Raw genomic sequence first — 15,674 nt, 5'->3', positions numbered from 1 at the left:
ACTGAACAAAGGTAACTATGAATACGGTTGAGGGAGGAAGGTGGGGAGCATGTGGACACCACAAGAAAGGAGGAAAGATAAAGACTGGGACTGTGTAACTTGGTGAAATCTAGAGTATTTGTGATAAAATGTACAAATATGTTCTTTTACGAGGGAGAACAAGCAAATGTCAACCTTGCAAGGTGTTAAAAATGGGAGGCATTGGGGGAGGGATGCAATCAGCATAAACTAGAGACTGTAACTAATAGAATCATTGTATTATGCTTCCTTTAATGTAACAAAGGTGATATACCAAGGTAAATGCAGATGGGAGGGGATAGGGGAGGCATGTTAGACACTTGACATCGGTGGTATTGTCTGATTCTTTATTCTACTTTGATTTAAGGTTATTTTTCCTTTTGCTGTTTCCTAGCTGTCATTTTTTTTTTCCTTTCTTTTGCCTCTCTACCTTCTTTGACTCTCCCTCCTGCCTTGTGTAAGAAATGTAGATGCCTTTATATAGATAGCGGTGAAGGCGGTGAACACATAAATGTATGACCATGCAGAGAACCATCGATTATTTACTTGGGATGGAATGTATGGTGAGTGAACAAAACCATATTAAAAAACAAAAAATGGGTTGATGACAAAACCTCGAGGGCAATATACTGAGTGAAATAAGCCAGACACATAAGGACAATTATTGCAGGGTCTCACTGATAGGAACTAATTATAATATGTAAACTCATAGACATGAAATATAAGGTACCAAGATATAGGATGAGGCTTAAGAATGGGGAGTGGTTGCTTAGTATGAGCAGAATGTTCAATTAGGATGAACTTAAATGTTTGGAAATGAACAGGGGTGTTGGTAGCAAGATGTGAGAATAACTAACAGCACCGAATGGTGTGTGAATGAGGTGGAAAGGGGAAGCTCAGAGTCATATATGTCACCAGAAGGAAAGTTGGAGGTCAAAAGATGGGAATGTATAAAACTGAATCCTATGGTGGGCAATGTCCATGATCAACTGTACAAATACTAGAAATCGCTTCCATGAACCAGAACAAATGTATGACAATACAATTAGAAGTTAATAATAGAGGGGCATATAGGGAAGAACTATATACCTATTACAAACTATATACTACCAGTTAGTAGTATTTCAACATTTTTTCATAAACAGTAACAAATGTACTATATCAATACTACGAGTCAACAATTGAGGAGGGTTGGTTAGGGATGGGAAGGATTAGAGTTTCCTTTTCTTTTTTTCTTTTTTCATCTTTCACTGTATTTCTTATCTGGAGTAATGAAAAGTTTCTAAAAATTGAACAAAAATTAAGTGTGATGGATGCACAGCTGTATGAGGGTACCCAGGGGCAAGTGATTATACACTTTGGATCTTTGGATAATTGTATGGTATCTGAACAATCTCAATAAAAATGAAAAAAAAAAGTGAAAAAAAATAGCTGACTTGAATATTTAATAGCAAGGTATATAAGTTGAACTTAGAAATGTAAAAAAAAACAGGTTTTGTCTTTTACAGCTTTAAGAAATCAAGTATTAGTTTAAGACCCTGAAATCATAAGGAATTTTTTTCATGCCCATAGCCCCTTAGACTCACAAAATTTCACTTTAACGCTAAAAAGAAGACAATTGTTAACTCTATGATTATAAAAAGTTTTATGAGAAATTAAATGTATCAATAGTGTGTTACTTGGTTCAGCAGTGAATAACATTTACTTACATAAAGTAATTCAAACACCAACCATTAATTTAGGCAAATTAATGATATAGCACTACTTGGAATGATGGGAAAGGAGGGTCACAGAGATAAATCCTCAACTATTCTAACAGGAAATCAGTAGATATTGTAGCTGTAGATTTTTTAGAAATACGGAGCTAAATACCAGATGAAACCTCTCTAAGATGTGAAAATGCTTCCCTCTGAAAAGGGTAACCAGGGATGGGTCAGGGAACCTTTTAGTACTACTTAATTTTGTAACTATGTGCATGTATTACTTGGATAAAAATTAAATTTAATTTTAAAATAATGAAATAAATTGATATTTATCAGTGTCAACTTGATATTTAACAAGTGCAATTGATACTATTAGGACAACACTTTTAACTATTTTTGTTCACTCACATATTTTTTTAAAAATTAGTCTAATTGCTCAGTTTCTTTGTCTTTATGAATAATAACACCTCCCTAATAAAGTTATGGATAAAATTATTGGTATTTATAAGAAAAGATTTTCTAATCAAAACTAAAAATGCTACCCTAGTTGTTAATTCTACTTTATAATTGAGTTAAGCATAGAAATGAGGATCTTACAGAGACAGCCAACACATTTGTTAAAGGATTTTAAAAATGAGAACTGAAAGAAAAATAATTAGGAATAAAATTTACTTTTTTCTGAAAAACAAAACTAATTAAGTAACTTAGTTTAAGATGCATATGCATAGGAAGGATTTTTATGCATATTGGAACCAGGCTTTTATGTGTCAGTTGAGGTACCTCCCCTCCCCTCCATTTCCCTATATTTGACCCCATTCCCACTTATTCAGAAACACCCATTACCCAAGAATGATTTAGGATTAGGAAATTTCAGGGTTCAGGTTTTTACTTCCAAAAAGCCCATAACAGATCAAACAGACTAGAAGGGCAAGGTGTTCAAATGCAAAAAGAACATTTGCCTGCGAAAAGAAAGATTAAATGCCTGAAGATCTCAGTACATAAAGTTCACACCATCAACCATAAAGTATGGAATAATGAATGATGATGTAGAAGCCTAGTTTTCCCGCTCACATGAAGAAAAGATTTTTTAAAACCCTTTGGACTAGAAAAGAAGGAAACTGCAAAGAGAAGAAGAAAATAAAAGAAACTTGGCTCAGATCTGAAGCCCCAGGAATAGGGTGCAGAAAAAGTAGAGGGCCCTAACAAGTTTGGGAAACACAAAGCAAAAGAACTAGTACCTCATGTCCCAGGGCACAGCCAGGGGAGACTGAGAGACTTTCAGAGAAGTCCCCTATCCAGCCTAGGGCAGAGTAAACAACAATAGGGTCTGAGGACTCCTTAAAAGCCAAGTCTGAGAAAACATAAGAGGTCTCAGGAGAAGATGGCACCTCATAGTTTCAAGGAGGGGACACTGTCAGTGAATGCGGTGAGGTGCCATACAAGCTGGAGACTATGGCAAAACCCTTGATGTCAGCAGCAGATGTAGGGGGATGGAGAATGGTATCTGAGGCAGGAAAGAGAAGAGATGACTGCTAAGTACCTCATCGCCAACATCAGGATGACACATGAGAGTACCACCAACCCCAACCACCTCTGCTCTGGGCTGAACTAAGATTCCCTCAAGGAAGAAGGAAAGAGAAAGGGAAGGTGGGAAGATCCTTAATTAATGGAATTTTTTTTTTTTAATGTTAAGACAAATTTCACAAGTATCTACTTTTACCTCTAAGTGACAAGAAACCAATGGCCAGGGATGGGGACTCAAGACCTAAGTTCAGATATAAGGAAACATATTTAATTTCTGTACATTTAAGTTTGCAACTATGAAATTTGTACCCCCCAACAACCCAATGAAGTGTCTCCACTGAGGCAAAACAAGAGGAGGAAAACCTATGCTGAATTTCTGATTATTTGATCTTCAGTTATCCATATTCCTCTACTCTAACATAAAAACATATGAGTGGGCAGGGCAAGATGGCAGACTGGTGAGCTGTATGTTTTAGTTACTCCTCCAGGAAAGTAGGTAGAAAGCCAGGAACTGCGTGGACTGGACACCACAGAGCAATCTGACTTTGGGCATACTTCATACAACACTCATGAAAACGTGGAACTGCTGAGATCAGCGAAATCTGTAAGTTTTTGTGGCCAGGGGACCCGCGCCCCTCCCTGCCAGGCTCAGTCCCGGGGGAGGAGGGGCTGTCAGCTCCGGAAGGAGAAGGGAGAACTGCAGTGGCTGCCCTTATCGGAAACTCATTCTACTGATTCAAACTCCAACCATAGATAGACTGAGACCAGACACCAGAGAATCTGAGAGCAGCCAGCCCAGCAGAGAGGAGACAGGCATAGAAAAAAAACAACACGAAAAACCCCAAAATAAAAGCGGAGGATTTTTGGAGTTCTGGAGAACATAGAAAGGGGAAGGGCCCTGAGGCGCATATGCAAATCCCGAAGAAAAGCTGATCTCTCTGCCCTGTGGACCTTTCCTTAATGGCCCTGCTTGCTTTGTCTCTTAGCATTTCAATAACCCATTAGATCTCTGAGGAGGGCCCGTTTTTTTTTGTTTTTTTTTTTAATCCTTTTTTCTTTTTCTAAAACAATTACTCTAAGAAGCCCAATACAGAAAGCTTCAAAGACCTGCAATTTGGGCAGGTCGAGTCAAGAGCAGAACTAGGAGAGCTCTGAGACAAAACGCAATAATCCAGTGGCTGAGAAAATTCACTAAACACCACAACTTCCCAGGAAAAGGGGGGTGTCCGCTCACAGCCATCATCCTGGTGGACAGGAAACACTCCTGCCCATCGCAAGCCCCATAGCCCAGAGCTGCCCCAGACAACCCAGTGTGACGGAAGTGCTTCAAATAACAGGCACACACCACAAAACTGGGCGTGGACATTAGCCTTCCCTGCAACCTCAGCTGATTGTCCCAGAGTTGGGAAGGTAGAGCAGTGTGAATTAACAAAGCCCCATTCAGCCATCATTTCAGCAGACTGGGAGCCTCCCTACACAGCCCAGCAGCCCAGAACTGCCCTGGGGGGACGGCACTCACCTGTGACATAGCACAGCCATCCCTCAACAGAGGATCCAGGGTGCACGGCCTGGAAGAGGGGCCCACTTGCAAGTCTCAGGAGCCATACGCCAATACCAAGGACTTGTGGGTCAGTGGCAGAGACAAACTGTGGCAGGACTGAACTGAAGGATTAGACTATTGCAGCAGCTTTAAAACTCTAGGATCACCAGGGAGATTTGATTGTTAGAGCCACCCCCCCCTCCCTGACTGCCCAGAAACATGCCCCATATACAGGGCAGGCAACACCAACTACACACGCAAGCTTGGTACACCAATTGGACCCCACAAGACTCACTCCCCCACTCACCAAAAAGGCTAAGCAGGGGAGATCTGGCTTGTGGAGAACAGGTGGCTCGTGGACGCCACCTGCTGGTTAGTTAGAGAAAGTGTACTCCACGAAGCTGTAGATCTGATAAATTAGAGATAAGGACTTCAATTCGTCTACAAATCCTAAAAGAACCCTATCAAGTTCAGCAAATGCCACGAGGCCAAAAACAACAGAAAATTATAAAGCATAAGAAAAAACCAGATGATATGGATAACCCAAGCCCAAGCACCCAAATCAAAAGACCAGAAGAGACACAGCACCTAGAGCAGCTACTCAAAGAACTAAAGATGAACAAGGAGACCATAGTACGGGAGATAAAGGAAATCAAGAAGACCCTAGAAGAGCATAAAGAAGACACTGCAAGACTAAATAAAAAAATGGATGGTCTTATGGAAATTAAAGAAACTGTTGACCAAATTAAAAAGATTCTGGACACTCATAGTACAAGACTAGAGGAAGCTGAACAACGAATCAGTGACCTCGAAGATGACAGAATGGAAAATGAAAGCATAAAAGAAAGAATGGGGAAAAAAATTGAAAAAATCGAAATGGACCTCAGGGATATGATAGATAATATGAAATGTCCAAATATAAGACTCATTGGTGTCCCAGAAGGGGAAGAAAAGGGTAAAGGTCTAGGAAGAGTATTCAAAGAAATTGTTGGGGAAAACTTCCCAAATCTTCTAAACAACATAAATACACAAATCATAAATGCTCAGCGAACTCCAAATAGAATAAATCCAAATAAACCCACTCCGAGACATATACTGATCACACTATCAAACACAGAAGAGAAGGAGCAAGTTCTGAAAGCAGCAAGAGAAAAGCAATTCACCACATACAAAGGAAACAGCATAAGACTAAGTAGTGACTACTCAGCAGCCACCATGGAGGCAAGAAGGCAGTGGCACGATATATTTAAAATTCTGAGTGAGAAAAATTTCCAGCCAAGAATACTTTATCCAGCAAAGCTCTCCTTCAAATTCGAGGGAGAGCTTAAATTTTTCACAGACAAACAAATGCTGAGAGAATTTGCTAACAAGAGACCTGCCCTACTGGAGATACTCAAGAGAGCTCTACAGACAGAGAAACAAAGAAAGGACAGAGAGACTTGGAGAAAGGTTCAGTACTAAAGAGATTCGGTATGGGTACAATAAAGGATATTAATAGACAGAGGGGAAAAATATGACAAACATAAACCAAAGCATAAGATGGCTGATTCAGGAAATGCCTTCACGGTTATAACGTTGAATGTAAATGGATTAAACTCCCCAATTAAAAGATATAGATTCGCAGAATGAATCAAAAAAAATGAACCATCAACATGTTGCATACAAGAGACTCATCTTAGACACAGGGACACAAAGAAACTGAAAGTGAAAGGATGGAAAAAAATATTTCATGCAAGCTACAGCCAAAAGAAAGCAGGTGTAGCAATATTAATCTCAGATAAAATAGACTTCAAATGCAGGGATGTTTTGAGAGACAAAGAAGGCCACTACGTACTAATAAAAGGGGCAATTCAGCAAGAAGAAATAACAATCGTAAATGTCTATGCACCCAACCAAGGTGCCACAAAATACATGAGAGAAACACTGGCAAAACTAAAGGAAGCAATTGATGTTTCCACAATAATTGTGGGAGACTTCAACACATCACTCTCTCCTATAGATAGATCAACCAGACAGAAGACCAATAAGGAAATTGAAAACCTAAACAATCTGATAAATGAATTAGATTTAACAGTCATATACAGGACATTACACCCCAAATCACCAGGATACACATACTTTTCTAGTGCTCATGCAACTTTCTCCAGAATAGATCATATGCTGGGACATAAAACAAGCCTCAATAAATTTAAAAAGATTGAAATTATTCAAAGCACATTCTCTGACCACAATGGAATACAATTAGAAGTCAATAACCATCAGAGACTTAGAAAATTCACAAATACCTGGAGGTTAAACAACACACTCCTAAACAATCAATGGGTTAAAGAAGAAATAGCAAGAGAAATTGCTAAATATATAGAGACGAATGAAAATGAGAACACAACATACCAAAACCTATGGGATGCAGCAAAAGCAGTGCTAAGGGGGAAATTTATAGCACTAAACGCATATATTAAAAAGGAAGAAAGAGCCAAAATCAAAGAACTAATGGATCAACTGAAGAAGCTAGAAAATGAACAGCAAACCAATCCTAAACCAAGTACAAGAAAAGAAATAACAAGGATTAAAGCAGAAATAAATGACATAGAGAACAAAAAAAAAATAGAGAGGATAAATATCACTAAAAGTTGGTTCTTTGAGAAGATCAACAAGATTGACAAGCCCCTAGCTAGACTGACAAAATCAAAAAGAGAGAAGACCCATATAAACAAAATAATGAATGAAAAAGGTGACATAACTGCAGATCCTGAAGAAATTAAAAAAATTATAAGAGGATACTATGAACAACTGTATGGCAACAAACTGGATAATGTAGAGGAAATGGACAATTTCCTGGAAACATATGAACAACCTAGACTGACCAGAGAAGAAATAGAAGACCTCAACCAACCCATCACAAGCAAAGAGATCCAATCAGTCATCAAAAATCTTCCCACAAATAAATGCCCAGGGCCAGATGGCTTCACAGGGGAATTCTACCAAACTTTCCAGAAAGAACTGACACCAATCTTACTCAAACTCTTTCAAAACATTGAAGAAAATGGAACACTACCTAAATCATTTTATGAAGCTAACATCAATCTAATACCAAAACCAGGCGAAGATATTACAAAAAAGGAAAACTACCGGCCAATCTCCCTAATGAATATAGATGCAAAAATCCTCAACAAAATACTTGCAAATCGAATCCAAAGACATTAAAAAAATCATACACCATGACCAAGTGGGGTTTATTCCAGGCATGCAAGGATGGTTCAACATAAGAAAATCAATCAATGTATTACAACACATTAACAAGTCAAAAGGGAAAAATCAATTGATCATCTCAATAGATGCTGAAAAAGCATTTGACAAAATCCAACATCCCTTTTTGATAAAAACACTTCAAAAGGTAGGAATTGAAGGAAACTTCCTCAACATGATAAACAGCATATATGAAAAACCCACAGCCAGCATAGTACTCAATGGAGAGAGACTGAAAGCCTTCCCTCTAAGATCAGGAACAAGACAAGGATGCCCGCTGTCACCACTGTTATTCAACATCGTGCTGGAAGTGCTAGCCAGGGCAATCCGGCAAGACAAAGAAATAAAAGGCATCCAAATTGGAAAAGAAGAAGTAAAACTGTCATTGTTTGCAGATGATATGATCTTATATCTAGAAAACCCTGAGAAATCGACGATACAGCTACTAGAGCTAATAAACAATTTAGCAAAGTAGCGGGATACAAGGTTAATGCACATAAGTCAGTAATGTTTCTATATGCTAGAAATGAACAAACTGAAGAGACACTCAAGAAAAAGATACCATTTTCAATAGCAACTAAAAAAATCAAGTACCTAGGAATAAACTTAACCAAAGATGTAAAAGACCTATACAAAGAAAACTACATAACTCTACTAAAAGAAATAGAAGGGGACCTTAAAAGATGGAAAAATATTCCATGTTCATGGATAGGAAGACTAAATGTCATTAAGATGTCAATTCTACCCAAACTCATCTACAGATTCAATGCAATCCCAATCAAAATTCCAACAACCCACTTTGCAGACTTGGAAAAGCTAGTAATCCAATTTATTTGGAAAGGGAAGATGCCTCGAATTGCTAAAGACACTCTAAAAAAGAAAAACGAAGTGGGAGGACTTATACTCCCTGACTTTGAAGCTTATTATAAAGCCACAGTTGCCAAAACAGCATGGTACTGGCACAAAGATAGACATATAGATCAATGGAATCGAATTGAGAATTCGGAGATAGGCCCTCAGATCTATGGCCGACTGATCTTTGATAAGGCCCCCAAAGTCACTGAACTGAGTCATAATGGTCTTTTCAACAAATGGGGCTGGGACAGTTGGATATCCATATCCAAAAGAATGAAAGAGGACCCCTACCTCACCCCCTACACAAAAATTAACTCAAAATGGACCAAAGATCTCAATATAAAAGAAAGTACCATAAAACTCCTAGAAGATAATGTAGGAAAACATCTTCAAGACCTTGTATTAGGCGGCCACTTCCTAGACTTTACACCCAAAGCACAAGCAACAAAAGAGAAAATAGATCAATGGGAACTCCTCAAGCTTAGAAGTTTCTGCACCTCAAAGGAATTTCTCAAAAAGGTAAAGAGGCAGCCAACTCAATGGGAAAAAATTTTGGAAACCATGTATCTGACAAAAGACTGATATCTTGCATATATAAAGAAATCCTACAACTCAATGACAATAGTACAGTCGGCCCAATTATAAAATGGGCAAAAGATATGAAAAGACAGTTCTCTGAAGAGAAAATACAAATGGCCAAGAAACACATGAAAAAATGTTCAGCTTCACTAGCTATTAGAGAGATGCAAATTAAGACCACAATGAGATACCATCTAACACCGGTTAGAATGGCTGCCATTAAACAAACAGGAAACTACAAATGCTGGAGGGGATGTGGAGAAATTGGAACTCTTATTCACTGTTGGTGGGACTGTATAATGGTTCAGCCACTCTGGAAGTCAGTCTGGCAGTTCCTTAGAAAACTAGATATAGAGTTACCATTCGACCCAGCGATTGCACTTCTCGGTATATACCCGGAAGATCGGAAAGCAGTGACACGAACAGATATCTACACGCCAATGTTCATAGCAGCATTATTCACAATTGCCAAAAGATGGAAACAACCCAAATGTCCTTCAACAGATGAGTGGATAAATAAAATGTGGTATATACACACGATGGAATACTACGCGGCAGTAAGAAGGAACGATCTCGTCAAACATATGACAACATGGATGAACCTTGAAGACATAATGCTAAGCGAAATAAGCCAGGCACAAAAAGAGAAATATTATATGCTACCACTAATGTGAACTTTGAAAAATATAAAACAAATGGCTTATAATGTAGAATGTAGGGGAACTAGCAATAGAGAGCAATTAAGGAAGGGGGAACAATAATCCAAGAAGAACAGATAAGCTATTTAACGTTCTGGGGATGCCCAGGAATGACTATAGTCTGTTAATTTCTGATGGATATAGTAGGAGCAAGTTCACAGAAATGTTGCTATATTAGGTAACTTTCTTGGGGTAAAGTAGGAACATGTTGGAAGTTAAGCAGTTATCTTAGGTTAGTTGTCTTTTTCTTACTCCCTTGTTATGGTCTCTTTAAAATGTTCTTTTATTGTATGTTTGTTTTCTTTTTAACTTTTTTTTCATACAGTTGATTTAAAAAAGAAGGGAAGGTTAAAAAAAAAAAAAAAAAAAAAAAACAAGGAAAAAAAAAAAGATGCAGTGCCCCCTTGAGGAGCCTGTGGAGAATGCAGGGGTATTCGCCTACCCCACCTCCATGGTTGCCAACATGACCACAGACATAGGGGACTGGTGGTTTGATGGGTTGAGCCCTCTACCACAGGTTTTACCCTTGGGAAGACGGTTGCTGCAAAGGAGAGGCTAGGCCTCCCTATGGTTGTGCCTAAGAGCCTCCTCCCGAATGCCTCTTTGTTGCTCAGATGTGGCCCTGTCTCTCTAGCTAAGCCAACTTGAAAGGTGAAATCACTGCCCTCCCCCCTACATGGGATCAGACACCCAGGGGAGTGAATCTCCCTGGCAACGTGGAATATGACTCCCGGGGAGGAATGTAGACCTGGCATCGTGGGACGGAGAACATCTTCTTGACCAAAAGGGGGATGTGAAAGGAAATGAAATAAGCTTCAGTGGCAGAGAGAATCCAAAAGGAGCCGAGAGGTCACTCTGGTGGGCACTCTTACGCACACTTTAGACAACCCTTTTTAGGTTCTAAAGAATTGGGGTAGCTGGTGGTGGATACCTGAAACTATCAAACTACAACCCAGAACCCATGAATCTCGAAGACAGTTGTATAAAAATGTAGCTTATGAGGGGTGACAAGGGGATTGGGAAAGCCATAAGGACCACACTCCACTTTGTCTAGTTTATGGATGGATGAGTAGAAAAATAGGGGAAGGAAACAAACAGACAAAGGTACCCAGTGTTCTTTTTTACTTCAATTGCTCTTTTTCACTCTAATTATTATTCTTGTTATTCTTGTGTGTGTGCTAATGAAGGTGTCAGGGATTTATTTGGGTGATGAATGTACAACTATGTAATGGTACTGTGAACAATCGAAAGTACGATTTGTTTTGTATGACTGCGTGGTATATGAATATATCTCAATAAAATGAAGATTAAAAAAAAAAAAAAAAAAAAAATAATGATATAATGCTGAGCAAAATAAGCCAGGCACAAAAAGAGACATATTGTATGTTACCACTAATGTGAATTCTGTGAAAAATGTACAATGTTTTATACTGTAGAATGTAGGGGACCTAGAGATACCAATTAGTGGAGGGGGAATGATAATCTAATAAGAACAGATAAACTATGGAGGGTAATCTCAATGTTATGGGAATGCTCAGGAATGATCATGGTTTGTAAACTTTCTTGGATATAGTAAGATCATGTTGGAAGCAATAGAGTTATTTTAGGTTTTTTTTTCTCTTATTCCTTTGTTTTCTTAGGGGTTGTTAATTTTTTGGGGGTATGGTAGGAACATGTTGGAAGCAATGTAGTTATTTTAGATTATTTGTTTTTCTTACTCCTCTGTTTGGACATGGTTTATTAATTTTCTTGGGGTATGGTAGGAACATATTGGAAGCAAAGTAATTATTTTAGGTTATTTGTTTTCCTTAATCCATTGCTTTGTTTGAAATGTTGTGGGGTTTTTTTGGTTGTTGTTTGCCTGTTTGTTTTTAATTTTTTGATAAACAAAGTTAAAAAATTGAAAAAAAATCAGTAGAAAAATGGGAGTAAAAACTAAATGACAAATAGGGTGGGATGGGGGGATGGTTTGGGTATTCTCTTTTCACTTTTATTTTTTATTCTTATTCTGATTCTTTCTGATGTAAGGAAAATGTTCAGAAATAGATTGTGGTGATGAACACATAACTATATGATCATACTGTGAACAGTTGATTGTATACCATGGATGACTGTATGGTTTGTGAATACATTTCAATAAAACTGAATTAAAAAAAAATATATGAGTTACTGTATTGGAAATTTTTTGCTATTTCATTCCATGAAGAATGTTCATATAGAATTATAATATGTCACAGATATTCTAAGCAGTATTTCCCAACAAGTGTGGTACACATACTACTGAAGATAGATAGCTAAAACAGTTTTAGGTGGCACATAATGTACATTCTTTATCTTAATATGTATTAAAATATTACTAGCACAACAAATTGTCATTTCATAGATATTGTTGCTTGTGATAAAACAAGGGTAAAGCAAGTAAGTTTAATGATTTAACTCAACCTAAAGAGGAGTATTAAGTAAATTATAAAGTATATAAATATTGCAAAAATAGAGAAGGTGACATACATAAGACCAAAGTACATAAAATGCTGCTCTGAGCAATTGGATTGATTATATGCTATAAGAAAAAAAGAAGGTATGGTTTAGTGGAATATAAAGAAAATAGGACTTAGGAGGCCTGGATTACTGTCCCAGCTCCACAAATGCGTGTTTGTAAGATCTTTCTGGTCCTCAGTTTATTCATCTATAACTCAAGAAGATTGGATTACATGATCCTTAAGATTTTAATCCTACAATTCTATTATTTGGATAATATGTTTTTGTTTGTTTGTTTGTTTGTTTGTTTGTTTTTATTCTCAAGGCCTTATTTTATTGTACTTATTAATTTTGTAAATAAGGGGCCAATGGAGAATAAACATTTAAATACCCAAAGATGAGAAATTGCTATTTGGGGTATTATAAGCAAATTCTTTCATTTTGTGGTAAAAACTAGAATTTGTCTTCAGGAAAGGCCATTCTCTATAGGTTTTATTGCACAGGAGCATTGGTCATTATCACAGTTTGGCTTCAACAGGAGGATATAAACCCTAGAAAACCTAACTCAGTTTCTGGCCTTCAGGATTTCCCGATTTTCTCCTTACCATTTTGACTGTAAGAAATACTACCAATTCTAGATGCTAGTTATAACTAGAACGGTTCAGTCCAAGGTAAGGAACCCAGGAGGCAACCCTTATGATCAGGAATTTGCCTCAAACCCATCAAAACTGTCTCAATCCCCAAGGAATAGATGAGGGTACATTCTCCCACCCACTGTAAATAATTCAAACAGGTGTTCAACTAAAATTTATCAGAGGTATCATTTTATAAACGAAATTAAGGTTCAAGTTTGCTAATTAGCTAAGGCCTCCACATTTCTTCTTAGAACCTGGTTAAGGTGGTTTCCTGATGCTGACCATGCTCAGAGTCTACACTCAGATCAAAGAGTCTACACTCAAACCACAAGGGAAAAGCATTTGTTAGCATTTAATGAACCTCCCCCCACATGGCTTCAAGCCACAAAGACACAGGCTCCCCCCACACCCTTGATCTTCTCCTCAGCTCTTCTGCTGAAGAATTTGGCCTTCACAATGACAGGCTGCTTTGGGAGCTTTCCCTTCCCCAGAACTTTGTAGTAGCTCCATCGCACCACATCAATGATGGGAGCAACTCCAGTCTTGTTTTTAGCAGCATTTACCCCTGTCTGCTCACTGACTAAGGTCCACAATTTATCAAGGTTGACAGTTGGACAGAAGCTCTGGTTCCTCTTCAAGTGATAATGTCTCATACCAACCTTCCTAAAGTAACTTGGGCGATATTTCTCAAAGTTGATCCTGTGGTGATGCATGCCACCAGCATTACCCCGGCCTCCCGGATGCTTCCGGTGTTTGCCGATAGGGCAGTGGCCATGGCTCACGTGGCCCCAGAGTTTCCCGGTCTTTCTCAATCTGGAAGGCATTTCAGCAGCCGAGACAAAAGAGAAAAGCTGGATAATAGATTTTAAAGCATTTTTATAGGTATCAATCTTTTTCATCATTGGCACATTCAAAAATATTTAATGAGCATCTTCTATGTGTAAGACATTGTTCTGAGTGCTTGGAATTCATCAGCATAACAAAATAGATGGATATCCTTGCCCTCATGGAGCTTACATTTTAGCTCACATTTTTTAGGTAAAATATTATTTCCATTTAATATAGGAAGAAGTTTAAGCCGAGGGACGTAGGCATTTGTCCTAGATCAGTTAATAAGAAGCAGAGTTAGGATTCAAACTCAGGGCTTCTGATACACAGATTTTGCCCTTTCCATACTTCACACAACTTGAAGGACATAACAGGGAAACAACTTGGAGAAAAATAGAAGCTGCTGCTTACTGAGATGGCTATTAGATAATCTTACCATATGCTCTTATTTGGGGTCTTTGATGATGTTAATCATTTTTTTAAGGAAATGAAAACTCCAAGGCATTAAAAAAGCAATAGGTCTTATGAAACAGATGGACCAGCAGATGGTAGATTGCTCCTTTTCTTCTTGGCACCTCCTGTTGAAAGAATGTGATATGCAGGATGGTAGGTATGTTTGACTTCTTGGGTCTTAACTAGTTGCTATTTCTGGAACAGATGCTGCCTCCTTATCCTGAGCTCAACAAATTCACAAGTACAATCTGCAGCACTTCCTTTAATGCCACTCTTTTCATATTGTGTCCAGTTTTATCAACACTAAATCAAAACATTTTACATTGAAATATGGCCTACATGAAGCCAGGAGCTTCAGGACAGTAACCTGAAGAAATTTTTGAAAGCCTCCAATTCCTTTGGGTAAGATGTATGACAACCATAATCTTTGAATCAGTCAATATTACATTAAATATGTATCTTCTAAGCAACAGAATTTATTAGACAACAACAATGAACAGGCCTCTGGGATAGGTACTATTGCAGATACAAGGATAATAAGGTGTGGCCTTGGTCTTTAAGGTCTTTACAATATAGAGGGGACTAATTAAGCACACAAATAATTATAATGCAAAGCAGAATGTTGTAATTGCCATAAAAGAGGCTCAAAGAATGAGTTTCAGAGTTCAGAGGAAGAACTCACTTCTTCATGGCTGGGTTGGGAGAGGTTGGAGCATGGTAGAACAAGGTACCTATAAAGGGCGGAAGGCACTATTTAAGGTCAAACTTTGCAGGATGAAGAGGATTTCTGCATCTTGAAATAATAGTGAGGGCTTTCTAGATAGCCCGTGGAGGTGGGAATGTTTATAGGGAAGTTATCAATTTTCACTATAGCATAAGATTGTGATGGCCTTGCATATCAAGGCAAGGTATTTGAGTTTACATCAAGTTGCCATAGAGAATTATTGAAAGAGTTTGTGCAGGAAGAGGACATGACCCATGATTTGGTTAGCAAGAATAGTTTCTCAGGAATTGGTTTGGATTATAGGGAGAGAAGCAGAACGCAGAGAGACCAATTAGGAAGTTATTGTCATAGTCCAGGAGAGAGATAATGAGGCTCTGAAGTAGATCTGGCACT

General features: G+C 38.1%; 1 protein-coding gene across 1 annotated transcript; it reads right to left on the bottom strand.

The window, feature by feature from the left end:
• Positions 1–13,653: 13,653 nt before the first annotated feature.
• Positions 13,654–14,100, bottom strand: LOC119521063 (60S ribosomal protein L27a-like). The gene has a single exon (XM_037819116.1). The coding sequence runs from the start codon at positions 14,098–14,100 to the stop codon at positions 13,654–13,656; it is 447 nt and encodes a 148-aa protein (XP_037675044.1).
• Between the last annotated feature and the right edge of the window lie 1,574 nt (positions 14,101–15,674).

Source organism: Choloepus didactylus, chromosome 1 (genome assembly GCF_015220235.1).
Source record: "Choloepus didactylus isolate mChoDid1 chromosome 1, mChoDid1.pri, whole genome shotgun sequence".
Classification (NCBI taxonomy): Eukaryota; Metazoa; Chordata; class Mammalia; order Pilosa; family Megalonychidae; genus Choloepus; species Choloepus didactylus.
This window is presented reverse-complemented; position numbering and strand designations above follow the sequence as displayed.